The sequence below is a fragment of the Heliangelus exortis genome, chromosome 9, assembly GCF_036169615.1.
Source record: "Heliangelus exortis chromosome 9, bHelExo1.hap1, whole genome shotgun sequence".
Lineage (NCBI taxonomy): Eukaryota > Metazoa > Chordata > Aves > Apodiformes > Trochilidae > Heliangelus > Heliangelus exortis.
The window spans coordinates 772,060-799,282 of record NC_092430.1 but is presented as its reverse complement, the minus strand read 5'-3'; the positions used below and the strand labels follow the sequence as shown (position 1 = coordinate 799,282).

The window sequence follows — 27,223 nt, the reverse complement described above, 5'->3', positions numbered from 1 at the left end:
CCCTCCCTCCCTGTCCTTTGCCCATCACAACTTTGGGCTTTCACTGGCTGTCTCCCTCTCAACACTTCCCAATTCCTCCCTGCCGGGTCTCAGAGCCACTGCTGTTTCTCTCTCTCTCTGTCTCCACATCTTTCTCTCCCTCTCCTCTCCTGGCCTTATTGTCCCTCTCTCTCCTGCAGCCTCTCCCCTTTCCTGCCTCTCCCTCCCCACTCCCTTCCTCTCCCCTCGCCCTTTCCCCTCTCTCCTGCTCCCTCTCCCACCCCTCTGTCACTCCCCTCTCCTGGGGCCTTTTCTGTCTCTCTCAGGCCCCTGGCCCGCTCTCTCTCCATCCCCCCTCTCTCCTCCTTCCCGCCCTTCTCCTCTCTCTCCCTCCCTCCCTGCCTCCCTCCTCCTCCCTCTTTGCCCCCTTCCCCTCCACCTCTTTCCCGCTCCTCACCACTCTTTGTCCTGCCTTCCCTCCCTGCCCAGATCCCCTTCCTCCTGCTCCCCCTCCCAGCTGGGCCGGGGCCGGGGCAGCCCCGGGGTCGGGCGGGCTCAGGCAGCAGGAGAGGAGGAGCGCCCCGGGGCGTGCTGGGAGCTGTAGTCCCGGGGCATGCTGGGAGCTGTAGTCCCGGGGCAAGCAGGGGGCTGCCCGGCGGACATCTTGGTTCCCGGCCCATGCTGGCAGGTGCTCTTTCCCCACTCTCCCCATCCCGCAGCCGGGGAAAAATTCCAGGAGGGCGGCGGGGATGAGCCAGCAGCTCCTGAAAGCCCTCCAAGTGAAGGAGGAAGCATGCAGAGGCGGGGGGGAAGCAACGGCACGTACCCTGGGAGGAGTAGAGAGGTGGTCGGAGCAGCTGGGGAGCAGGGCAGGAGAGCCACATCCATCCCAGGTAGGATTGAATCTTGCCGGGGTTGGAAAGAGCAATAAGAAAAGCTTTGAGAGGCACATAGGTGGGAATGAAAGGAGAAGCCAGGAAAATGTAGGCCCTCTCCTGAAGGAAATGTCAGACCTAGCTCCAGAGGATATTGAGAATGCTGAGGTTTTCCAGGACTTCCTTGCCTCAGTCTCCTCTGGGAAGTGCTCATTGCCTGATTGCAGAGGCCACAGCAGGGGAAAGCAGGGCCTGGGACAGCCAAGGAGCCCCCACTGGGGGAGAAGAAGAGCTTTGGCTCATCTAAAGAACCTGCAGGTGCACAAGTTTATGGGTGCAGTCTGAGGGGTTCAGAGGACATTTTGGGGGTCCTGGAGGGGGCGTTTGGGGATGGGCAGAGGAGGCCCAGCTCAGGTGGAGGAACAAAGCAAGGCAAGACACTGCTCTCCCAGAGACTCTGTTTTCCTGCCATGGCCTGCAGCCAGGTCTCCACCAAAGTTGTGTTTGCCAGAGCTGCTTTGAGCAGTTGCAAAATGGTCTGCTCTTAAGTAGCTCTGTATCATGCTTTGCTTTCTGCTTCTTCAAAGCTGAAAATATTTCTTTTGTTCTTTGGATCCAATCAGTGCAATACCCAGACTTACACAAGGATGCACTCGGCTACAGACAGCACAAATGCTCCATTTCAGACCCCAGCTGCTCTGATCTGAGGTACAGAGGCTCTATATAGCTGGTCTGAGGAGGTAGAGAAGGTATCAGCAAGTAAAAGATGCTCAAAATTTTGCCAAGGGAAAAAACCCCAAACCAACAACAACAACCAAAAAGAAACTAACAAAAATAATTCCTTGATTTTGTACAGCCCTGGGGAAAGCCAATGGATTTTTCCTGGGAAAAAGTTCTGGTAAACATCAGTGGAAGAAAAGCAAGATGAATAGATGTAAACTGGACCTAAAGGAGAGGAAGAGCAATAACCTAAGAACTGTTCCTGTTTATACTCATTAGATCTGCCACTCTTTAGTCATCACAGCCAGCATCATATTTGTGTGTTGGCTGGAAAGAAAGCTCTCCCTCTGTAAAGCCTTCAAAGACTGCATTTGCATTCCTTTGCCTCATTCAGTACCTGGTCATACTGCCAGAGCTCTGGAAAAGCTTTCTCTTCCACCAGCTGCTTCACTTTTGCCACATCGAGATCCTCCAGACGATAGTTGAGGTCACCCAGCCATAAAATCACACTGCAGGAGAACACAGAGCACAAGTGTGCACGGTCTGGCCACAGGCAGGACCCAGCAGCTCCTCCCAACACTGTCAGCTGGGTGCTGTGTCTGCTTGGCCATTACAGACAACAAGCAGCAGTGAAAACCTGAAAGTGAAGCTTTATTTTCTATTTTTTGCTGCTTTTAATTCCCGTTCTGCATCCTTGTCACTGCCTCTTGATAACTGGTGCTTCTGATATCCCAGAGATTAAACCCCCCTGGGGAAATCAGTGCACATTGCTGCCACATCCTCACTTGAAAATAAAACAAAGCTGGGAGAGCACAGGGTGGCAAGTGACTTGTCAGACCTGGACAGTGACCACCCTCAGCCCCAGGGTTCCAGTAAAGCATTTCTGACCCCTTCCCACATCCCAGCCAGGAGAACCTGGCACTCTCCTGTGTTCCTCAAGTTCTCCCTGCCCCACGGAGTGATGGGCACAGCCAGAGGGGGAGCATACTCATGTTTGGCAATGGTGAGAGAGGCCAAGTTGGGATCTGACTGGCGGAACTGCATCCGAGAGCAGATGTCCTGGAAGTCCTGGTTCCTCCTCTTGTATTCCTCTATGTGAGCTGCCAGGTGAGAATTCAATATGCACAGAGTAGTAGTGTTATGGAATTTAAACCTTATGGCAACACCACCTTTGTTACCCTGAAAGATAAAAGACAAAGAATTGCTCAGGAGCTTTTACACACAACAGAGGAGCCTCAGCCCAGGGTTGCCACCATTCCTACCATCTTCCCCATGATCCCAGTGCCCATAGTCTCAGCTTCCACCTCGGAGATGTTCATCACTGGATCCTCTCTCACGTACAACAGGAGCATGATTCCCACCAGCCTCACATGTTTCTGTAGGCAGCAGGTGCCAGGACTTGCCGGGTGATGGGCCCGGACGGTGCTCGCCCCACCTGTGCCCAGTTGGGCCAGATGTTGCGTGAGACGAATCTCGCCGTGGGCGCGAGCTCGGTTCGCGAATGATGTCTGCTGGAAGCAGACTGGGAATCTAAAAAAACAAGGGAGGATGGAGGCTCGTGGGCTGAACCACATCCCTCCGCACACCCGCACCGCATTTCAGCGTCCCCGGGATGGTGACCCCACCGCTCCCTCTCCACCCCCCCGGTACCCCCGGGTCCCCGGCACCTACGCGCGTTGCCCGCCGCTCTCCACCAGCCCCAGCAGACGGCTCTCCCGGCTCTCCCCGTCGACCAGAACCCCCTGCACCGCCTGGGCCGAGGGTCAAGGAAGGACGGGACCAGACAGGACCGGACGGGATCAGACGGGAAGAGACGGAACCAGACGGGACCCCCGGGGCCGCCCCCCGTACGCACCATCGCGACCGAGCCGAAGGATACGATCCGGCAGATCTTCCCCTCCTCCAGGCTCTCCTGGATGGACACCAACTGATCCATCCTCAGTACCGGTACCGGTTCCGGTGGCCGCCCCACTCCGGCCGCTCAGCGGAGCTCTCGCAAAGCATCGTTGCGGAGCCGCCGCTCCCCCCGCTAACGGCACTGCCCGCCAATGGCACAGACACGGCCCGGTCCGGCCCGGGCTCCTCTTCTCCTGCCCGGCCCCGGTTCCTCCGGCCTTTGCCCCCAGCGGCACCGGACACGGAATGACGCGGCGGGGCCGGCAGAGCGGTCCCCGGGAATAGGGGCTGTTAAAAACATTTGACTCGTCTTAGCGATAACAAAACTTTTATTGTAAATGAGAGAGATATATATGCAAAGCAGCGCGCTGGGCGACCGAGGCAGGACACCTCCGCCAACGGTTCGCGCCTTGGATAGGGTAAACCAGTCCTTTTATACTTTCGGTAACCCCCCTCCCTCTTAGTCCTTTATTAGTTTCTCATTGGAGGCTCTTTCGCGGGCTCTCTGTATTGGTCCCTGGTCCGCAGGTTCTGTCCCGTTGCTAAGGGAAGAGCTTCTTTGTTCTGTCTTGCGGACTTGCCTCGTGGTCTTCGACATGCCCCAACATGTTTTCCCACAAACAACCCGAACAAAAACCCCGATCCTATGATTACAAACCACACCCAATTAAACATTCTAGGGAAGGATTCATTCAACAAAACAATAAAAATTTCAACTGGTATTTATTACAGGGGCGGTGGTGGCGGGGGCTGGCGGGACAACGGGACCGGGAGCAGCTCCCATCCCATGCACGGAGGGGTAAAGGGGGGGGCACGATCTCCGCCCTGGTCCCAGAGGAAAGGGGAGAGGGGCAGGAGGGTTGATTTCTTGGTGAAAGCAGGAGATGTCCCGTTTTAACAAAAAATGGGTGGGATTTTTGAGACAGAAACCCCCTGGGTTTCATCCCATTTCCAGGCGCTGGGGAGAGGCTGCCACTGGGGCCTGAAACAAAAAACTCAGCCCAAACCCTGGGCTGTGGCTTTGAGGCACCAGAGCAGGATGAGGCAGCCTGGAAGGAGCCAGACAGCAATTCCTCCAGGCTGCAGCAATTCCTCCAGGCTCCAGAAATTCCTCCTCCGGGCTCCAGAAATTCCTCCTCCAGGCTCCAGAAATTCCTCCAGGCTGTAGCAATTCCTCCTCCAGGCTGCAGCAATTCCTCCGGCAGGCTCCAGAAATTCCTTCTGACTCCAGAAATTCCTCCTCCAGGCTGTGCTCATCCCATCTGATGTAAACACTTTGAAAATACAAAATATGTCTCTTGAATCAGTATTTTTTCTGCTCTTTTTAAAATATACCAAACATCCTCAATTAACAGATTTTTCCCCCAAACTTAACTAGCTTCTGTTTTATATCATGCTTGACAAGCTCCTAAAGATAAGACTGCTTATCCAGTCGCCTGCTGGTACATGGTCCAGACAAAGGTAATAAATTGAGCAGGGTACCAAGGACTGAAAGACAATAATAAATAAAAGAGAAGTTCTTGAGATGGCAAAATCTGTGTTATTTCTAGCAAGTCTGTGTGCCAGTGATTTATGAAAAGACAGAACTCCTTCTGCTGTATAAAACTCCAAGAGAAAAAGGAGAAGTGCTCGGCTCTTCTTCTCCCCCCCCCTCTCAGCACTTCGGCTTCAAGCTACAGGACAGAGAAGCGGCAGGAGCGACAGACCCTATGCACCCGACTACAGCCAGAGGCCAGGGCCGGCGGACGGTGATAACATCTTGATTACTCTCTCCTTCTTTTCTCTTCTTAATGACTCTTCTCTCCAAAGTAACTAATTGTATAAATCCTAAATAAATCCTTTTAACTTGTTAAAATCATAAAGCCTGATTATTTTCGTAAATTCACGCGTTGTCTATGAGTAGTGGCTGAATTTTCCTCTCAAACAAAATATAAATAATAACTCGGATCGTAACACCATCCCATCCCATCCCATCCCTGCAACCCAGAAGCTTCAGCAACTGAGTGATTGCTGCCAACTGATCCCCAAGTGGTTAAGGAAATGGGGGGCAAGAAGAGCCTGATCTGCTTTGCTGGAATTTCTGCTGAAATGGGGGGCACGTTCACAGCTGGGAGCTCAGACACCAACAGCACAAGGACCTGGCAGAGGTTTTCACACTGAGCACAAGGAAATGCAGCTGTCAGTCACCCCAAGGTGAGAGGGGGGAATTAAAACCCCCTGGGGGAACCCACTGATTGCATCTTTTCAGCTCTTGGCACTGTGACCCTCAGGGGACATCAGGCTGCAAGGATCCACAGGGTGTCCTATCAGCCATGGCAGGACAGCCTCGGGGAGATGCAGTGGGCTTGATGGTCACAGGGACAGTGAAGGGAGGGGATGGCTCAGGCTGTCTGGGTGTCTCTTGGTGCAAGAGAATATAGAAAGAAACAGACTTGGGAACAAGTCCCCCATCATCACCCATTTTTTTTCCTTTTTCCCTTCCAGGTGATGATGGTCAAGCCCCAGGCCCATGCAGCCATTCTCTGCACACAAGTCCCCTGGCGCTGCGTGTCTGACACACGTTTAATAAAAGAACACAGCCCCAGAGATTTTCTCTGTTCATCTTCAGATGGGGGAGGGGGGGGGGGGGGTGTAAGTGAGGAAGATCTGCTCTCCCATTTCCTTTTTGCACCTCAGCAAATCCACTGCAAGATTTACACTCAAGAAATCAAAGGGTAAGGGATGCAGAAGGCTCCAACCACCATTTCCACTGACTCCCTAGAAATATGCAAGACCACACCATCAGTCACACTGCCCTACCTGCTCCAGAGGTGTCAGACCAGAAATGATGGTTTCAAGACAGAAAACACAACACAATCCAGCACAACAACAACAACATCAACCTGAAGAAACCAGGAACACAAACCAAGGGTCCCTAATCAAACCTTAAAAATGAAAACAAGCTTGCTTCCTTGAAAAGAAAGCCCAGGTTGGTAGGGTCTGGCCCAGCTGCTCATCACTGCTTGCTCCTCTGGGGCTCTGCCCAGCTCCCTGCCCCCAGCTCTTCATCCCTCCCTCCCTGTCCTTTGCCCATCACAACTTTGGGCTTTCACTGGCTGTCTCCCTCTCAACACTTCCCAATTCCTCCCTGCCGGGTCTCAGAGCCACTGCTGTTTCTCTCTCTCTCTGTCTCCACATCTTTCTCTCCCTCTCCTCTCCTGGCCTTATTGTCCCTCTCTCTCCTGCAGCCTCTCCCCTTTCCTGCCTCTCCCTCCCCACTCCCTTCCTCTCCCCTCGCCCTTTCCCCTCTCTCCTGCTCCCTCTCCCACCCCTCTGTCACTCCCCTCTCCTGGGGCCTTTTCTGTCTCTCTCAGGCCCCTGGCCCGCTCTCTCTCCATCCCCCCTCTCTCCTCCTTCCCGCCCTTCTCCTCTCTCTCCCTCCCTCCCTGCCTCCCTCCTCCTCCCTCTTTGCCCCCTTCCCCTCCACCTCTTTCCCGCTCCTCACCACTCTTTGTCCTGCCTTCCCTCCCTGCCCAGATCCCCTTCCTCCTGCTCCCCCTCCCAGCTGGGCCGGGGCCGGGGCAGCCCCGGGGTCGGGCGGGCTCAGGCAGCAGGAGAGGAGGAGCGCCCCGGGGCATGCTGGGAGCTGTAGTCCCGGGGCATGCTGGGAGCTGTAGTCCCGGGGCAAGCAGGGGGCTGCCCGGCGGACATCTTGGTTCCCGGCCCATGCTGGCAGGTGCTCTTTCCCCACTCTCCCCATCCCGCAGCCGGGGAAAAATTCCAGGAGGGCGGCGGGGATGAGCCAGCAGCTCCTGAAAGCCCTCCAAGTGAAGGAGGAAGCATGCAGAGGCGGGGGGGAAGCAACGTCACGTACCCTGGGAGGAGTAGAGAGGTGGTCGGAGCAGCTGGGGAGCAGGGCAGGAGAGCCACATCCATCCCAGGTAGGATTGAATCTTGCCGGGGTTGGAAAGAGCAATAAGAAAAGCTTTGAGAGGCACATAGGTGGGAATGAAAGGAGAAGCCAGGAAAATGTAGGCCCTCTCCTGAAGGAAATGTCAGACCTAGCTCCAGAGGATATTGAGAATGCTGAGGTTTTCCAGGACTTCCTTGCCTCAGTCTCCTCTGGGAAGTGCTCATTGCCTGATTGCAGTGGCCACAGCAGGGGAAAGCAGGGCCTGGGACAGCCAAGGAGCCCCCACTGGGGGAGAAGAAGAGCTTTGGCTCATCTAAAGAACCTGCAGGTGCACAAGTTTATGGGTGCAGTCTGAGGGGTTCAGAGGGCATTTTGGGGGTCCTGGAGGGGGCGTTTGGGGATGGGCAGAGGAGGCCCAGCTCAGGTGGAGGAACAAAGCAAGGCAAGACACTGCTCTCCCAGAGACTCTGTTTTCCTGCCATGGCCTGCAGCCAGGTCTCCACCAAAGTTGTGTTTGCCAGAGCTGCTTTGAGCAGTTGCAAAATGGTCTGCTCTTAAGTAGCTCTGTATCATGCTTTGCTTTCTGCTTCTTCAAAGCTGAAAATATTTCTTTTGTTCTTTGGATCCAATCAGTGCAATACCCAGACTTACACAAGGATGCACTCGGCTACAGACAGCACAAATGCTCCATTTCAGACCCCAGCTGCTCTGATCTGAGGTACAGAGGCTCTATATAGCTGGTCTGAGGAGGTAGAGAAGGTATCAGCAAGTAAAAGATGCTCAAAATTTTGCCAAGGGAAAAAAACCCAAACCAACAACAACAACAAAAAAGAAACTAACAAAAATAATTCCTTGTTTTTGTACAGCCCTGGGGAAAGCCAATGGATTTTTCCTGGGAAAAAGTTCTGGTAAACATCAGTGGAAGAAAAGCAAGATGAATAGATGTAAACTGGACCTAAAGGAGAGGAAGAGCAATAACCTAAGAACTGTTCCTGTTTAGACTCATTAGATCTGCCACTCTTTAGTCATCACAGCCAGCATCATATTTGTGTGTTGGCTGGAAAGAAAGCTCTCCCTCTGTAAAGCCTTCAAAGACTGCATTTGCATTCCTTTGCCTCATTCAGTACCTGGTCATACTGCCAGAGCTCTGGAAAAGCTTTCTCTTCCACCAGCTGCTTCACTTTTGCCACATCGAGATCCTCCAGACGATAGTTGAGGTCACCCAGCCATAAAATCACACTGCAGGAGAACACAGAGCACAAGTGTGCACGGTCTGGCCACAGGCAGGACCCAGCAGCTCCTCCCAACACTGTCAGCTGGGTGCTGTGTCTGCTTGGCCATCAGAGACAACAAGCAGCAGTGAAAACCTGAAAGTGAAGCTTTATTTTCTATTTTTTGCTGCTTTTAATTCCCGTTCTGCATCCTTGTCACTGCCTCTTGATAACTGGTGCTTCTGATATCCCAGAGATTAAATCCCCCTGGGGAAATCAGTGCACATTGCTGCCACATCCTCACTTGAAAATAAAACAAAGCTGGGAGAGCACAGGGTGGCAAGTGACTTGTCAGACCTGGACAGTGACCACCCTCAGCCCCAGGGTTCCAGTAAAGCATTTCTGACCCCTTCCCACATCCCAGCCAGGAGAACCTGGCACTCTCCTGTGTTCCTCAAGTTCTCCCTGCCCCACGGAGTGATGGGCACAGCCAGAGGGGGAGCATACTCATGTTTGGCAATGGTGAGAGAGGCCAAGTTGGGATCTGACTGGCGGAACTGCATCCGAGAGCAGATGTCCTGGAAGTCCTGGTTCCTCCTCTTGTATTCCTCTATGTGAGCTGCCAGGTGAGAATTCAATATGCACAGAGTAGTAGTGTTATGGAATTTAAACCTTATGGCAACACCACCTTTGTTACCCTGAAAGATAAAAGACAAAGAATTGCTCAGGAGCTTTTACACACAACAGAGGAGCCTCAGCCCAGGGTTGCCACCATTCCTACCATCTTCCCCATGATCCCAGTGCCCATAGTCTCAGCTTCCACCTCGGAGATGTTCATCACTGGATCCTCTCTCACGTACAACAGGAGCATGATTCCCACCAGCCTCACATGTTTCTGTAGGCAGCAGGTGCCAGGACTTGCCGGGTGATGGGCCCGGACGGTGCTCGCCCCACCTGTGCCCAGTTGGGCCAGATGTTGCGTGAGACGAATCTCGCCGTGGGCGCGAGCTCGGTTCGCGAATGATGTCTGCTGGAAGCAGACTGGGAATCTAAAAAAACAAGGGAGGATGGAGGCTCGTGGGCTGAACCACATCCCTCCGCACACCCGCACCGCATTTCAGCGTCCCCGGGATGGTGACCCCACCGCTCCCTCTCCACCCCCCCGGTACCCCCGGGTCCCCGGCACCTACGCGCGTTGCCCGCCGCTCTCCACCAGCCCCAGCAGACGGCTCTCCCGGCTCTCCCCGGGAGACCAGAACCCCCTGCACCGCCTGGGCCGAGGGTCAAGGAAGGACGGGACCAGACAGGACCGGACGGGATCAGACGGGAAGAGACGGAACCAGACGGGACCCCCGGGGCCGCCCCCCGTACGCACCATCGCGACCGAGCCAAAGGATACGATCCGGCAGATCTTCCCCTCCTCCAGGCTCTCCTGGATGGCCACCAACTGATCCATCCTCGGTACCGGTACCGGTTCCGGTGGCCGCCCCACTCCGGCCGCTCAGCGGAGCTCTCGCAAAGCATCGTTGCGGAGCCACCGCTCCCCCCGCTAACGGCACTGCCCGCCAATGGCACAGACACGGCCCGGTCCGGCCCGGGCTCCTCTTCTCCTGCCCGGCCCCGGTTCCTCCGGCCTTTGCCCCCAGCGGCACCGGACACGGAATGACGCGGCGGGGCCGGCAGAGCGGTCCCCGGGAATAGGGGCTGTTAAAAACATTTGACTCGTCTTAGCGATAACAAAACTTTTATTGTAAATGAGAGAGATATATATGCAAAGCAGCGCGCTGGGCGACCGAGGCAGGACACCTCCGCCAACGGTTCGCGCCTTGGATAGGGTAAACCAGTCCTTTTATACTTTCGGTAACCCCCCTCCCTCTTAGTCCTTTATTAGTTTCTCATTGGAGGCTCTTTCGCGGGCTCTCTGTATTGGTCCCTGGTCCGCAGGTTCTGTCCCGTTGCTAAGGGAAGAGCTTCTTTGTTCTGTCTTGCGGACTTGCCTCGTGGTCTTCGACATGCCCCAACATGTTTTCCCACAAACAACCCGAACAAAAACCCCGATCCTATGATTACAAACCACACCCAATTAAACATTCTAGGGAAGGATTCATTCAACAAAACAATAAAAATTTCAACTGGTATTTATTACAGGGGCGGTGGTGGCGGGGGCTGGCGGGACAACGGGACCGGGAGCAGCTCCCATCCCATGCACGGAGGGGTAAAGGGGGGGGCACGATCTCCGCCCTGGTCCCAGAGGAAAGGGGAGAGGGGCAGGAGGGTTGATTTCTTGGTGAAAGCAGGAGATGTCCCGTTTTAACAAAAAATGGGTGGGATTTTTGAGACAGAAACCCCCTGGGTTTCATCCCATTTCCAGGCGCTGGGGAGAGGCTGCCACTGGGGCCTGAAACAAAAAACTCAGCCCAAACCCTGGGCTGTGGCTTTGAGGCACCAGAGCAGGATGAGGCAGCCTGGAAGGAGCCAGACAGCAATTCCTCCAGGCTGCAGCAATTCCTCCAGGCTCCAGAAATTCCTCCTCCGGGCTCCAGAAATTCCTCCTCCAGGCTCCAGAAATTCCTCCAGGCTGTAGCAATTCCTCCTCCAGGCTGCAGCAATTCCTCCGGCAGGCTCCAGAAATTCCTTCTGACTCCAGAAATTCCTCCTCCAGGCTGTGCTCATCCCATCTGATGTAAACACTTTGAAAATACAAAATATGTCTCTTGAATCAGTATTTTTTCTGCTCTTTTTAAAATATACCAAACATCCTCAATTAACAGATTTTTCCCCCAAACTTAACTAGCTTCTGTTTTATATCATGCTTGACAAGCTCCTAAAGATAAGACTGCTTATCCAGTCGCCTGCTGGTACATGGTCCAGACAAAGGTAATAAATTGAGCAGGGTACCAAGGACTGAAAGACAATAATAAATAAAAGAGAAGTTCTTGAGATGGCAAAATCTGTGTTATTTCTAGCAAGTCTGTGTGCCAGTGATTTATGAAAAGACAGAACTCCTGCTGTATAAAACTCCAAGAGAAAAAGGAGAAGTGCTCGGCTCTTCTTCTCCCCCCCCCCTCAGCACTTCGGCTTCAAGCTACGGGACAGAGAAGCGGCAGGAGCGACAGACCCTATGCACCCGATTACAGCCAGAGGCCAGGGCCGGCGGACGGTGATAACATCTTGATTACTCTCTCCTTCTTTTCTCTTCTTAATGACTCTTCTCTCCAAAGTAACTAATTGTATAAATCCTAAATAAATCCTTTTAACTTGTTAAAATCATAAAGCCTGATTATTTTCGTAAATTCACGCGTTGTCTATGAGTAGTGGCTGAATTTTCCTCTCAAACAAAATATAAATAATAACTCGGATCGTAACACCATCCCATCCCATCCCATCCCATCCCATCCCATCCCATCCCATCCCATCCCATCCCTGCAACCCAGAAGCTTCAGCAACTGAGTGATTGCTGCCAACTGATCCCCAAGTGGTTAAGGAAATGGGGGGCAAGAAGAGCCTGATCTGCTTTGCTGGAATTTCTGCTGAAATGGGGGGCACGTTCACAGCTGGGAGCTCAGACACCAACAGCACAAGGACCTGGCAGAGGTTTTCACACTGAGCACAAGGAAATGCAGCTGTCAGTCACCCCAAGGTGAGAGGGGGGAATTAAAACCCCCTGGGGGAACCCACTGATTGCATCTTTTCAGCTCTTGGCACTGTGACCCTCAGGGGACATCAGGCTGCAAGGATCCACAGGGTGTCCTATCAGCCATGGCAGGACAGCCTCGGGGAGATGCAGTGGGCTTGATGGTCACAGGGACAGTGAAGGGAGGGGATGGCTCAGGCTGTCTGGGTGTCTCTTGGTGCAAGAGAATATAGAAAGAAACAGACTTGGGAACAAGTCCCCCATCATCACCCATTTTTTTTCCTTTTTCCCTTCCAGGTGATGATGGTCAAGCCCCAGGCCCATGCAGCCAATCTCTGCACACAAGTCCCCTGGCGCTGCGTGTCTGACACACGTTTAATAAAAGAACACAGCCCCAGAGATTTTCTCTGTTCATCTTCAGATGGGGGAGGGGGGGGGGGGGTGTAAGTGAGGAAGATCTGCTCTCCCATTTCCTTTTTGCACCTCAGCAAATCCACTGCAAGATTTACACTCAAGAAATCAAAGGGTAAGGGATGCAGAAGGCTCCAACCACCATTTCCACTGACTCCCTAGAAATATGCAAGACCACACCATCAGTCACACTGCCCTACCTGCTCCAGAGGTGTCAGACCAGAAATGATGGTTTCAAGACAGAAAACACAACACAATCCAGCACAACAACAACAACATCAACCTGAAGAAACCAGGAACACAAACCAAGGGTCCCTAATCAAACCTTAAAAATGAAAACAAGCTTGCTTCCTTGAAAAGAAAGCCCAGGTTGGTAGGGTCTGGACCAGCTGCTCATCACTGCTTGCTCCTCTGGGGCTCTGCCCAGCTCCCTGCCCCCAGCTCTTCATCCCTCCCTCCCTGTCCTTTGCCCATCACAACTTTGGGCTTTCACTGGCTGTCTCCCTCTCAACACTTCCCAATTCCTCCCTGCCGGGTCTCAGAGCCACTGCTGTTTCTCTCTCTCTCTGTCTCCACATCTTTCTCTCCCTCTCCTCTCCTGGCCTTATTGTCCCTCTCTCTCCTGCAGCCTCTCCCCTTTCCTGCCTCTCCCTCCCCACTCCCTTCCTCTCCCCTCGCCCTTTCCCCTCTCTCCTGCTCCCTCTCCCACCCCTCTGTCACTCCCCTCTCCTGGGGCCTTTTCTGTCTCTCTCAGGCCCCTGGCCCGCTCTCTCTCCATCCCCCCTCTCTCCTCCTTCCCGCCCTTCTCCTCTCTCTCCCTCCCTCCCTCCCTCCCTCCCTCCTCCTCCCTCTTTGCCCCCTTCCCCTCCACCTCTTTCCCGCTCCTCACCACTCTTTGTCCTGCCTTCCCTCCCTGCCCAGATCCCCTTCCTCCTGCTCCCCCTCCCAGCTGGGCCGGGGCCGGGGCAGCCCCGGGGTCGGGCGGGCCCAGGCAGCAGGAGAGGAGGAGCGCCCCGGGGCATGCTGGGAGCTGTAGTCCCGGGGCATGCTGGGAGCTGTAGTCCCGGGGCAAGCAGGGGGCTGCCCGGCGGACATCTTGGTTCCCGGCCCATGCTGGCAGGTGCTCTTTCCCCACTCTCCCCATCCCGCAGCCGGGGAAAAATTCCAGGAGGGCGGCGGGGATGAGCCAGCAGCTCCTGAAAGCCCTCCAAGTGAAGGAGGAAGCATGCAGAGGCGGGGGGGAAGCAACGGCACGTACCCTGGGAGGAGTAGAGAGGTGGTCGGAGCAGCTGGGGAGCAGGGCAGGAGAGCCACATCCATCCCAGGTAGGATTGAATCTTGCCGGGGTTGGAAAGAGCAATAAGAAAAGCTTTGAGAGGCACATAGGTGGGAATGAAAGGAGAAGCCAGGAAAATGTAGGCCCTCTCCTGAAGGAAATGTCAGACCTAGCTCCAGAGGATATTGAGAATGCTGAGGTTTTCCAGGACTTCCTTGCCTCAGTCTCCTCTGGGAAGTGCTCATTGCCTGATTGCAGTGGCCACAGCAGGGGAAAGCAGGGCCTGGGACAGCCAAGGAGCCCCCACTGGGGGAGAAGAAGAGCTTTGGCTCATCTAAAGAACCTGCAGGTGCACAAGTTTATGGGTGCAGTCTGAGGGGTTCAGAGGGCATTTTGGGGGTCCTGGAGGGGGCGTTTGGGGATGGGCAGAGGAGGCCCAGCTCAGGTGGAGGAACAAAGCAAGGCAAGACACTGCTCTCCCAGAGACTCTGTTTTCCTGCCATGGCCTGCAGCCAGGTCTCCACCAAAGTTGTGTTTGCCAGAGCTGCTTTGAGCAGTTGCAAAATGGTCTGCTCTTAAGTAGCTCTGTATCATGCTTTGCTTTCTGCTTCTTCAAAGCTGAAAATATTTCTTTTGTTCTTTGGATCCAATCAGTGCAATACCCAGACTTACACAAGGATGCACTCGGCTACAGACAGCACAAATGCTCCATTTCAGACCCCAGCTGCTCTGATCTGAGGTACAGAGGCTCTATATAGCTGGTCTGAGGAGGTAGAGAAGGTATCAGCAAGTAAAAGATGCTCAAAATTTTGCCAAGGGAAAAAAACCCAAACCAACAACAACAACAAAAAAGAAACTAACAAAAATAATTCCTTGTTTTTGTACAGCCCTGGGGAAAGACAATGGATTTTTCCTGGGAAAAAGTTCTGGTACACATCAGTGGAAGAAAAGCAAGATGAATAGATGTAAACTGGACCTAAAGGAGAGGAAGAGCAATAACCTAAGAACTGTTCCTGTTTAGACTCATTAGATCTGCCACTCTTTAGTCATCACAGCCAGCATCATATTTGTGTGTTGGCTGGAAAGAAAGCTCTCCCTCTGTAAAGCCTTCAAAGACTGCATTTGCATTCCTTTGCCTCATTCAGTACCTGGTCATACTGCCAGAGCTCTGGAAAAGCTTTCTCTTCCACCAGCTGCTTCACTTTTGCCACATCGAGATCCTCCAGACGATAGTTGAGGTCACCCAGCCATAAAATCACACTGCAGGAGAACACAGAGCACAAGTGTGCACGGTCTGGCCACAGGCAGGACCCAGCAGCTCCTCCCAACACTGTCAGCTGGGTGCTGTGTCTGCTTGGCCATCAGAGACAACAAGCAGCAGTGAAAACCTGAAAGTGAAGCTTTATTTTCTATTTTTTGCTGCTTTTAATTCCCGTTCTGCATCCTTGTCACTGCCTCTTGATAACTGGTGCTTCTGATATCCCAGAGATTAAATCCCCCTGGGGAAATCAGTGCACATTGCTGCCACATCCTCACTTGAAAATAAAACAAAGCTGGGAGAGCACAGGGTGGCAAGTGACTTGTCAGACCTGGACAGTGACCACCCTCAGCCCCAGGGTTCCAGTAAAGCATTTCTGACCCCTTCCCACATCCCAGCCAGGAGAACCTGGCACTCTCCTGTGTTCCTCAAGTTCTCCCTGCCCCACGGAGTGATGGGCACAGCCAGAGGGGGAGCATACTCATGTTTGGCAATGGTGAGAGAGGCCAAGTTGGGATCTGACTGGCGGAGCTGCATCCGAGAGCAGATGTCCTGGAAGTCCTGGTTCCTCCTCTTGTATTCCTCTATGTGAGCTGCCAGGTGAGAATTCAATATGCACAGAGTAGTAGTGTTATGGAATTTAAACCTTATGGCAACACCACCTTTGTTACCCTGAAAGATAAAAGACAAAGAATTGCTCAGGAGCTTTTACACACAACAGAGGAGCCTCAGCCCAGGGTTGCCACCATTCCTACCATCTTCCCCATGATCCCAGTGCCCATAGTCTCAGCTTCCACCTCGGAGATGTTCATCACTGGATCCTCTCTCATGTACAACAGGAGCATGATTCCCACCAGCTGTAGGCAGCAGGTGCCTGGACGGTGCCCGCACCGCCTGTGCCAGCTGGGGCTAGCCCAGATGCGCATGCCCGGGATCGGCAGGGTGTGGTTCAAGCAGGTCCCAGAGCCAGGCGGATCGAACTTAATTCTCTGATACTAATCTGAACCAGCACTAGCTCGACTGACTCTGTTCACGGACCGAGCTCACGCCCACAGCGAGATTCCTCTCACGCAACAACCAGCCTCACGTGTTTCACCTGGAAAACAGACCCTGTTCCAGGAAATACTACAAGGGGAGAGGTTTGAAGAGAGAAGTCCCATCGCCCCCTGTCCAGAACATGAGCCACAAAAATACAGATTAAAAAAAAAAAAAGAATTCCAGGCTCATCAGAAGGATCAGCTGGGCACTCACAGCACAGCACCCAGAGGAGCCAGGGACCAAACACCACAGGGAAGAAAGCTGAAGCCCAAAACAAAACCTACAGCCCAGGCACAGCCCGCGGGAGGAATTTCCCTTCACTAACAGTGACAAGAGAGGAGCAAGACCAAAACAGCAGCAGTGTTCCAACCAAGATACCTTCAAACTCATCCCACCATGGATTGTGTAGATGAAGAGACTAAGATGATTCCTATTCTCCTCCCCCAAGACAGCAGCAATTTCCTTGCTCTGGTCTCCTGTCCTGTCCCTGCACAGCAACTCCCCCTCCATCACTTCAGAGCAAAAACCCACGAACCCCTGGAGGAGACAGCGGTGGAGAAGAAGAGAAAGCAGAGGGAAAGAGGCCCAGGTGGGAAGTGATTCCACGTTTACCTTTTCAGATTTGGCATCTGGGTGAAGACTCTCAGTGACAGCTTTCAACCATTCCTCTTCCCGTGGTGTTCCACAGAAAAAGAAAGCTTCTTTACTCAGAACAGCCTCCTGGAAACTGTGTCAGAGGAAGGAACCCAGAGATGCATGCACTTGTTGATAACTCCATCCCTTTCCTCTGGGAAAGAACTACATCAACTTGTACTCAATTTATAATTTATTTCAATTTATAGCTGAAAACTCAACATTCAGTTCTGCTGATTGGAGGCTCTGTAAAGCTAAGGAGCTGGACACCCCCTGCTGCAGTCACAGGAAAGCCCCAGGCCAGGAGGGGACACTCACCCCAGGCAGTAGATGTCTGGTGGCTCAGCATCACACCTCAGCCAAGGCTCAAGGCTCTCTTTGGGGGCCTGACCATTCACATTGTATGTCCCAGCAAAAAATCTGCAAAGAAATGAGCTAAATCCCAGAGCTGCAGAGGGCAGAGCTGATGGCAAAGAGCCCTCGTGGTGCTGGTGCTGCCGGGCCCAGCCGAGCCCCCGCAGAACTCAGCAGTCACTCACGACTTCCCACCAGTGCTTACCGTGGTCTTTATCCACGCTTTCCACGAGAATGCCATTTAAAAATATAAAAATCAGCACTTGTAATAAATAAAAAACTCTTATTCTGCCCATTAAGTAACAACAATTCATTCACCACCTGGTAGAATTTTAAAAATATTTGGGAAAATTAATCCTGGGGTGATGATATTTGTGAGCATGAACCAAACCATGGCAAACAGCCCACCCAAGACAAGATCCCCCCCAAATCACGAGACCCCCACATCTGCCTCGCCAAGCACAAGCCCCAGGGAACACACGTGACAGGCACTAAAACACCCACAGAACTCACCAAGGACTTGGAGGTCACTGTCCAGGACAACTGCAAAGGGAAAGCAAAGTTCAGTGACAAAGCTGGGAAGCAGGTTTGCAGACTGTGATGGTGCTTGTGAGCTCCTCAAACCCCAAACCCTCCTCGTAGGAAGGGAACCAGGCAGAACAAACCTGCCAGTGCACAGGGTGCTCCGGCTTGCAGAGCTACTGACCCCATGGGGCCCTCCCACCCGTGACACGTTATGCACGAGTGCCACCGGGGATTACCAACTGCATAAAAAATGTGGACGAAGAGTTTCCAAATTTCAACAAGCAGAAGAACAAACTATGGACTCCAGACTCCTTCATCACGAGGGATTTAAAGCGGCTGAATCGACCGGAGAATTCAAACGGCTACCGGCAGCGTGCTGTGTAACCTTTCTGTTGAAGGGTTTCTACGGAGACCAATCAGCTGAGAAGGGGGCGGCACCCAGCCGGGCCACGAGGGATTTAAAGTGTCTGCCAGGAGCGCCAGTGACCCGGAGCGCGGCGAACAGGAGCAGGCAAACAGGAAGGTGAAGCGGCAGTTAGCGAGGCAGTTTGCGCAGGCAGGGCAAGCAGGAGGGGCACAGGTAGCAATGGTTGTGAAAAAAGCAAAAACTGTTGCTGTTAAGAAGGGGATGTCCACACAAACCGAACCCCTTAGGATGGATGTAGCTGTTCAGGCCTCTGGCTGTGCAGACTGTTTGAGCCTCATCCTGGCACCGGCGGACAGCGAAAATAAGGTCTGTGTGAGATGCGAGCAGGTCAATGACCTGCTGAGCATGGTGGCGGAGCTTAAGGAGGAGGTAGAGCGACTAAGAAGTATTAGGGAAAGTGAAAAAGAAATTGACTGGTGGAGTCACACCCTTTCAACTACAATTGAAAACCAACAGGAGACGGTGAAGCCCTGCCCCTCCTCCTATCAGGCAGCTGATGAAGACCAGGTGGATAGGGGAGAATGGAAACAAGTCCCCCACCGAAAAGGCAAAAGAATTCTCTCCCAACCTCCACCACTCCCCCAGGTGCCCATAGAGAACAGATATGAGGCCCTGGACTCAGAGAATCAAGAAGAGGACAGACAAGAGGACGATCTGTCCATAAGGCCTCCCGTTCACCCCCTGTCTAGCAGACGGATTAAAACTTCACCTACAAAGAAAAGAAGAAGGGTAGTCGTAGTTGGTGACTCTCTTCTGAGGGGAACTGAGGGCCCTATATGCCGACCTGACCCATCCAATAGAGAGGTCTGCTGCCTTCCTGGTGCCCGGGTGAGGGATATTACTAAGAGACTCCCTCAACTAATTCAGTCCTCGGACTATTATCCACTGTTGGTAGTTCAGGCTGGCAGTCATGACATTATTGGAAGAAGTACAAGAGGGATTAAAAAGGACTTCAAGGCCCTGGGTCGGTTAGTCGATGGGTCAGGAGCACAGGTAGTCTTCGCCTCAGTTCCTGCAGTAGAAGGCTTAAATGAGGAGAGAACTAGGAAAACCCATCTCATTAATGGGTGGCTAAGGGACTGGTGCCACCGGCGGAACTTCGGGTTCTTCGACCATGGGGCAAATCCCAAACTGCCTTGTGTCATTAGATCTGATGGACTTCATCTAACTAACAGGGGGAAAAGGACTCTAGGTCATAGGTTGAAGGGGCTGATAAGGAGGGCTTTAAACTAGGTTTGAAGGGGGAGAGGGTTGAAACTGAGCTCTCCAGAGAGGAACCTAAAGGTGGACTACCCGAGATAAATGACAAACCAGCAGCCCAGCTGAAGTGCATGTACACCAATGCACGCAGCATGGGCAACAAACAGGAGGAGCTAGAAGCCATCGTGCGGCAGGAAAGCTATGATGTAGTCGCTATCACGGAAACGTGGTGGGATGACTCCCATGACTGGAGTGCTGCCATGGGTGGATACAGGCTCTTCAGAAGGGACAGGCAGGGTAGGAGAGGTGGAGGGGTAGCCCTATATGTTAGAGAATCTCTCAACACTGTAGAAGTTGAGACCACCAATAATAGGGCAGAATGCCTGTGGGTTAGAATCAGTGGGAAGGTCAACAAGGCCGATATCGTGATGGGAGTCTGTTACAGACCGCCCAATCAGGACGATGAGGTCGACGAAATATTCTACAAGCAACTGGAGGATGTTTCAAAATCATCATCCCTTATCCTTGTAGGTGACTTTAACTTGCCAGACATCTGCTGGGAACTCCACACTGCAGAGAGGAGGCAGTCTAGGAGATTCCTAGAGTGTATTGAAGATAACTTCCTGCTCCAACTAGTAAATGAGCCCACCAGGGACGGAGCCCCACTTGACCTTCTTTTCACAAACAGAGAGGGGCTGGTGGGAGATGTGGTGGTTGATGGACGACTGGGACTTAGTGACCATGAAATAATAGAGTTTTCAATACTCAGGGAAACAAGGAGGGTCGTCAGTAAAACGTCTGTGTTGGATTTCCGGAGAGCAGATTTTGGACTATTCAAAAGACTGGTTCAGAGTATACCCTGGGAAACAACCCTTGAAAACAAAGGGGTCCAGGAGGGATGGGCATACTTCAAAGAGCATATTCTGAAAGCACAGGAGCAGGCTGTCCCAGAGTCCCGGAAGGCGAGCCGGCGGGGAAGGCAACCAGTCTGGCTGAACTGGGAGACTCTGAAAGAAATTAGGGTTAAGAAGAGGGCCTATCAATTATGGAAAAAAGGGCTAACTTCTCAAGAGGAATTTAGGAATATAGTCAGGTCATGTAGAAAGAGAATCAGAGAGACAAAAGCACTACATGAACTGAATCTTGCTACCTCTGTGAAGGACAATAAGAAATCCTTCTACAGATACATCAATAGCAAAAGAAGGGGCAAGGAAAACATTCATTCTGTACTGGACATGGGTGGGAATATAGTTATCAAAGATGAGGAAAAGGCTGAGGTATTTAACACCTTCTTTACCTCAGTTTTCAACAGAAAGACAGGTTATCCTGTTGACAGCAGGCTTCTGGAGCCTATAGAGGGTGATAAAAATCTAAACAGCCCCCCTGTAATATTGAAGGACACAGTCAGTGACCTCTTGAGCTGCTTGGACCCCCACAAGTCTATGGGACCGGATGGGATCCACCCAAGAGTGATGAGGGAGCTGGCAGAAGAGCTCGCCAAGCCTCTCTCTATCATCTACCAACAGTCCTGGCTCACTGGGGACATCCCAGATGATTGGAAGTTGGCGAATGTCACGCCAATCCACAAAAAGGGCCGGAAGGAGGACCCGGGAAACTACAGGCCCGTCATCCTGACCTCAGTGCCTGGCAGGGTTATGGAGCAGATCATCCTCAGTGCAATCACACAGCACCTGCAGGATGGGCCAGGGATCAGACCCAGCCAGCACGGGTTTAGGAAGGGCAGGTCCTGCCTGACCAACCTGATCTCCTTTTATGATCGGGTGACCCGCCTCGTGGATGAGGGGAGGGCTGTGGATGTGGTCTACCTGGACTTCAGCAAAGCCTTTGACACTGTCTCCCACAGCATTCTCCTGAAAAAGCTTTCAGCCCACAGCTTGGACAGGAGCACCCTGTGCTGGGTTAGGAACTGGCTGGAGGGCCGGGCCCAGAGGGTGGTGGTGAACGGGGCTGCATCCAGTTGGCAGCCGGTCACCAGTGGTGTCCCCCAGGGATCAGTGTTGGGCCCAGTTCTGTTTAATATCTTTATCGATGACTTAGACGAAGGGATTGAGTCCATCATCAGCAAGTTCGCAGATGACACCAAGCTGGGGGGAAGTGTAGACCAACTCGAAGGCAGGAGGGCTCTGCAGAGGGACCTGGACAGACTGGAGAGCTGGGCCGATTCCAACGGGATGAGGTTCAACAAGGCCAAGTGCCGGGTCCTGCACTTTGGCCACAACAACCCCATGCAGCGCTACAGGCTGGGGACAGAGTGGCTGGAGAGCAGCCAGGCAGAAAGGGACCTGGGAGTCTGCATTAACAAGAAACTGAACATGAGCAAGCAGTGTGCCCAGGTGGCCAAGAAGGCCAATGGCATCCTGGCCTGTATCAGAAACAGCGTCACCAGCAGGTCCAGAGAGGTGATTCTTCCCCTGTACTCAGCGCTGGTGAGGCCACACCTTGAGTACTGTGTCCAGTTCTGGGCCCCTCAGTTTAAGAAGGATGTAGAGGTCCTGGAACAGGTCCAAAGGAGGGCAACCAGGCTGGTGAAGGGACTCGAGCACAGGCCCTATGAGGAGAGGCTGAGGGAGCTGGGGCTGTTCAGCCTGAAGAAGAGGAGGCTCAGGGGAGACCTCATCACTCTCTACAACTCCCTGAAAGGAGGCTGTAGCGAGGTGGGAGCTGGACTCTTTTCACAGATGACCTCCAACAAGACAAGAGGACACAGTCTTAAGTTGTGCCAGGGGAGGTTTAGATTAGATATTAGAAAGAATTTCTTCACGGAGAGGGTGATTAGGCTATGGAATGGACTGCCCGGTGAGGTGGTAGATTCTCCGTCCCTGGAGACATTTAAAAAAAGACTGGATGTGGCACTCAGTGCCATGGTCTAGCAACTGCTCCGGTGGGTCAAGGGTTGGACTAGATGATCTCTGAGGTCCCTTCCAACCCGGCTAATTCTATGATTCTATGATTCTATGATCTCCCTCTTTAGAGACGCCCAGTAAGCCCCCAGAGCACACCAGTACCTTCTTCCACTACAAACTCTTTTGTGATGGGGATAACCTGCTCCAGCCAGACATCCTCAGCTGCTATGGCCATCCTCTGGTGAGTGTACACATGGAGCCTACGAGCACAGAGTAGGCAAAAGCAATTCTGGCACCTCTGCAGGCACAGACAGACCCCGACCCCTCCAGCTGCCTCCTGCAGCCCCCAAAGTCACTTATGGGCTGTGTACCCCCATTTCAATGAGAACTGATTTGGTTCTGGGAAAATTCACCAGCCCTGAACCTCTAGGGCCTGAGCTTTTCTTTGACATTCATACCACGCAGCCAGAGGACTTGCCAGGCACTTCACTTCCAAACCTCCAAGGCTCCTGCCCCAGCAGAAAGTGTTTGGGGTAAGAAGTTTCCAAGCCCGGTAAGAGACCCTCAGAGCTCTCAGCTCTTCTCCAGATGCTACAGGAACAGCTTTGCTTGCAAAAGCCCTTTAAGATCTTCCGGTCCAACACCGAACCCAGCCAGGGCTACCACTGAACCACATCCCTCCGCACACCCACACCGCATTTCAGCGTCCCCGGGATGGTGACCCCACCGCTCCCTCCTCCACCCCCCCGGTACCCCCGGGTCCCCGGCACCTACGCGCGTTGCCCGCCGCTCTCCACCAGCCCCAGCAGACGGCTCTCCCGGCTCTCCCCGTCGACCAGAACCCCCTGCACCGCCTGGGCCGAGGGTCAAGGAAGGACAGGACCAGACAGGACCGGACGGGATCAGACAGGAAGAGACAGAACCAGACGGGACCCCCGGGGCCGCCCCCCGTAGGCACCATCGCGACCGAGCCAAAGGATACGATCCGGCAGATCTTCCCCTCCTCCAGGCTCTCCTGGATGGACACCAACTGATCCATCCTCGGTACCGGTACCGGTTCCGGTGGCCGGCCGCTCAGCGTAGCTCTCGTGAAGCATTGTTGTGGAGCCGCCGCTCCCCCCGCTTACGGCACCGCCCGCCAACGGCACAGACACGGCCCGGTCCGGCCCGGGCTCCTCTTCTCCGGCCCGGCCCCGGTTCCTTTGGACTTTGCCCCCAGCGGCACCGCACACGGAATGACGTGGTGGGGCCGGCAGAGCGGTCCCTGGGAATAGGGGCTGTTAAAAACGTTTGACTCGTCTTAGCGATAACAAAACTTTTATTGTAAATGAGAGAGATATATATGCAAAGCAGCGCACTGGGCGACCGAGGCAGGACACCTCCGCCAACGGTTCGCGCCTTGGAATACGCTGGAATGAATTCCTAGGATGCTTAGGAAATAGGGGATCATTTCACATTTCCACCTCGCAGATGATAGTCTGCATCTTGAAAACTGGTGTTTATGTGTCTGAAATATGAATATTATTTTCTTGTCTATCTGAAGCTGTTTTCTAAGTCTCTCACATGTGTATTTTAACATTGATATGCTGATTATAATTTGTTGTATTTTATATTGTATTTATTATTATTTATATTGTATTTATATTTTTTTGTTTATTATAACTTGTGTATTTTGGTTGTGCGCAGTCCAAAATTAGAGATATTTTGGTCTGTTGAGTCCAAAGTTGGGGATCTTTTGGTCCGTTGGGTCTAAGATCAGTGATTTTGGGGTATGTGGAATCCAAGTTTGGAGGTTTGTGGGTGCATGAAATAAAAATTTGGGGGTTTTGGGTCACATCAATTCAAAATTTGGGGATTTTAGTGTTGCCTCGAGTCCAAATCTGGTGATTCCGGGAAACACTGAGTCCAAGTTTTAGGATTTAAAGTGCGTGGAGTGCAAAATGGGAGGTTTTTTGGTTTGTGGAATGGAAACTTGTAGATTTTGGGGCAGATCAAGTTGAAGTGTGTGGACTTTGGGGTTGCCTCGAGTCCAAATTTGGGATTTTTGGGGTGCACCGGGTCAAAATGTGGAGATTTGCTCAGTCCTAGGGAGGCCGGGGGAGGAAGGGGGAGGAAGGGGGGGGTGGGTAATGGCCACTGTTGCTCAGTAAGGCTCTAAAATTCCACATAAATGGGCCTGGCAAAAAACCACAAAGAGTGACCACTGAAAACCTTCGCTGGCCCTGCCTCTCAAATAGAACCCTAGCCACAGCACCAGCAACAGTTGGGCTACAGGTTTGCTTTAGTACCAAAAACCTCAAATATTCGCCCCCTTGGTGGCTTTCCCACTGTTGCTCAATATGACTCCAAAATTCCAGCCAGCCTGATATGGACAGGTGCAGAATCCTGAGAAGAAGGATGTTCTCAAACCATCCTCCCTGTGACAAAATGGACATTGTGCTCGGGTGGAGACCTCATTCAGGAGCCATCTGGACTCTCTTCTCTCAAGGAGAAACCCTCTCTTGGGGAAGCACCCTGACAAAGGGGGCCCTATTCTGGCAAGAGCAGCCCCTCCTTCAGTGGACATCCCAATCAGCTGAGCAGTGTCCTGGCAAGGGGAGCTCTGTTTGCTGGCCACCCTGACAGGCAGGACACTGTCCTCATTCAATAAGGGTCAGGGCAAGCTGCCCCCTGCAGAGTGCCATCCTCTGTGTGCCCCGGGTAAAGCCTCTGGGGAGGGCACCTGTGCAGAAATAAGGGACGTAGCTTTGTCATCCAATCTGGAGGGATCCAAGGGAACACCTGGCTGTGCAAGATATGCCAAAGCCCACCCCCCGGAAAAGGTGGGGTCAGGAGGCATAAAAGAGGCACACTCGGAATGCTGGATGTGAGCCCAACATCCAATGACCACAGCTTCCTACCCAGAGCATCGCTGGATCCAAGGATGGTGACATCTTTCCTATCTCGCCTTTACCTTTCACTGTGTCTTTCTGTGTTTTTTTACAGCCCCCCTGGGTAATAATCTTACTCCTGAGTACCGCGCAGAGAATTCCCCAACTTATTCTCGCTGAATGGGTTGTTAAAAGAGATTAAGGAGAGGAGGAGGAGGAGGAGGAGGAGGAGGAGGAGGAGGATTGTGCCCAGGCTCACCCAGGCTCCTCTCTGAAGGAGTTTAGAAAGCAAGTGGGTCCAGCCCAAATCCCCTGGGTCGACCCCCACTCTAGGGAACCCTCCCTGTGCCCATTCCATGGGACGTGCTATTTGGTTTGGCAACAACATCTGGGGAGCCGTGCTCACTTTGTGAGGCGTGACGGTGCTGCACCCACCTTATGGGGAGATGCAGAGGCACATCAAGGAAAAATCTGGGGATTTTTGGGTTGCCTTGAGTCCAAATAGGGAATTATGGCAGGTGTTGAGTCCCAAATTGGGGACTTTGTGCGCATGGAGTCCAATATTGGCAATATTTTGTTCTGTTGAGATTCTGGGATTTTGTGGCACATCAAGCCACCCAGGTGGCTGTGCCCAGGGAGCAGGGATGGAGGGCGGGTCACATCCAGGTGACTGTACCCATAGAGCTGGGATCACATCCCCGCTCCACTCATCCCCAAAACGTCCCCCTTTGTCTGGGGGGAGACCTGAAAACCAGTGACCTCCCCCCAGCTCCTGGTGTTCCCTAGTTCCTCCTTGTTCTCCCCAGTAGATTTCCAGTGCCCTCTCCCAGTTCCCAGTACTGCCCCCCAGCTGCTCCCACTGTCCCCCATTAACTTCCAGTACCTCCCAATGCCCCCTGCCCCATCTCGCAGCGCTGATCCCACCACCCCAGAACTTTCATTCCTCATTTAACAGACACTCAGCTGGAAGAAAGTTGGGAGCTCAGCAGAGAACAGACCCCACACATGCTGTGCCTTCCAAACATCTAATTTATTTGGGGGACTCTGTGAGCTCTCGGTAGCTCTGCCAGAGCTGCAGTTCCCTCCTCTCTGAGGAGACAAGGAAGGCGGCTCTGGCTCAGCTGCTGCTGCAGGAGAGCTTCACCAGCTCCAGAGACACCTGGGTGACCTCCTGGAAGGGATGGAAGAGGAAGGCAGGCACTGCTTCTGGCAGGTGGGGACAGCTGGAATCCTTGGCAGTCTCCAGATGCTGATGCAATTGGCCAGCAAAGAGGTTGGCTTGGAGGAACTTGCAGCACTGGGTCACGATGCACATGAAACTCAGCTGTGCTGCTGCCATCAGCAAGGGTTTAACGTGGTCAGCTGGGAGCAGGACTGTCTCTGTCCCAGCCTTCCACTCGACCTTGCAGCTGCCAAACGAAGCCCTGAAACCAACAAAGTAGCACTGGGGTTAACTGGAGCTTTGCTCCCTTAAGCCCTGAGCCCTTCTCCCCCTGGCCTCCTTGCACCCCCTACCCTCAGCGCAAGCATGGGCACTGGCAGCAGCCGTGCTGGCAGCCCAGGCAGTTAATGAGCTCCTGTTTTATCAGCTGGGTGCTTTCCGGAGCAGTCACTGCCTCCGGCTGTGGAGCAAGAGGGCGAGTGGCTGCCTGGCTTTCCCAGAGAATAACGCGGCCTGGGGAAGGCAACCTCCCGTCCCATGGCAGGGGAGAGCAGCCCCAGGAGGTGCGGCAGGGCGCTGGGCACAGCTCTCCCTCTCCACAGGAAAACTTCTCCCCTGGCTCCTGGTGTAAGCCAGGATTACGCCAGAGGTAGCTGCTTGGGGTCAGCGGGACACAGAGAATGCTGGCACAGGGGGTGACCCAACATGGCTGCTGCTTTGGGGGGACAGCCCAAAGAAGGGGACACCTAATTGTCAGCCAAGGCTGGGGCCAGGCTGTGCAGAGGGATGAGCTGACCTGTGGGCACAGGAGAGGCCTGGAGCAACGGTGTCTGCTCAGCAGTCTGAGGGTGCTGCCTGTGGGATGGAGGCCATGGCACTGGGCTGCTGCTTCCACCTTTGTTCACACGCTGCCATCTGTGCCCCAGGAGCCCTTTGTCTCTTCGGGTCAGGGTGGAGTTCTCAATGACATCTTCCCACCTCCGCCTTCGTCGCTGGCA

The 27,223-nt window shown here is 53.3% G+C and overlaps 3 protein-coding genes across 3 annotated transcripts in view; all 3 read right to left on the bottom strand.

Annotated features, from left to right (window-relative positions):
- Positions 1–27,223, bottom strand: part of LOC139800063 (type II inositol 1,4,5-trisphosphate 5-phosphatase-like) — a 107,782-nt gene that overhangs the window by 47,053 nt on the left and 33,506 nt on the right.
- Positions 1,866–2,926, bottom strand: LOC139800040 (type II inositol 1,4,5-trisphosphate 5-phosphatase-like). The gene is given in 4 exon segments (XM_071752726.1): positions 1,866–1,967; positions 1,969–2,083; positions 2,563–2,753; positions 2,837–2,926. Coding segments are annotated over 4 exon segments (498 nt in total).
- Positions 8,384–9,444, bottom strand: LOC139800038 (type II inositol 1,4,5-trisphosphate 5-phosphatase-like). The gene is given in 4 exon segments (XM_071752720.1): positions 8,384–8,485; positions 8,487–8,601; positions 9,081–9,271; positions 9,355–9,444. Coding segments are annotated over 4 exon segments (498 nt in total).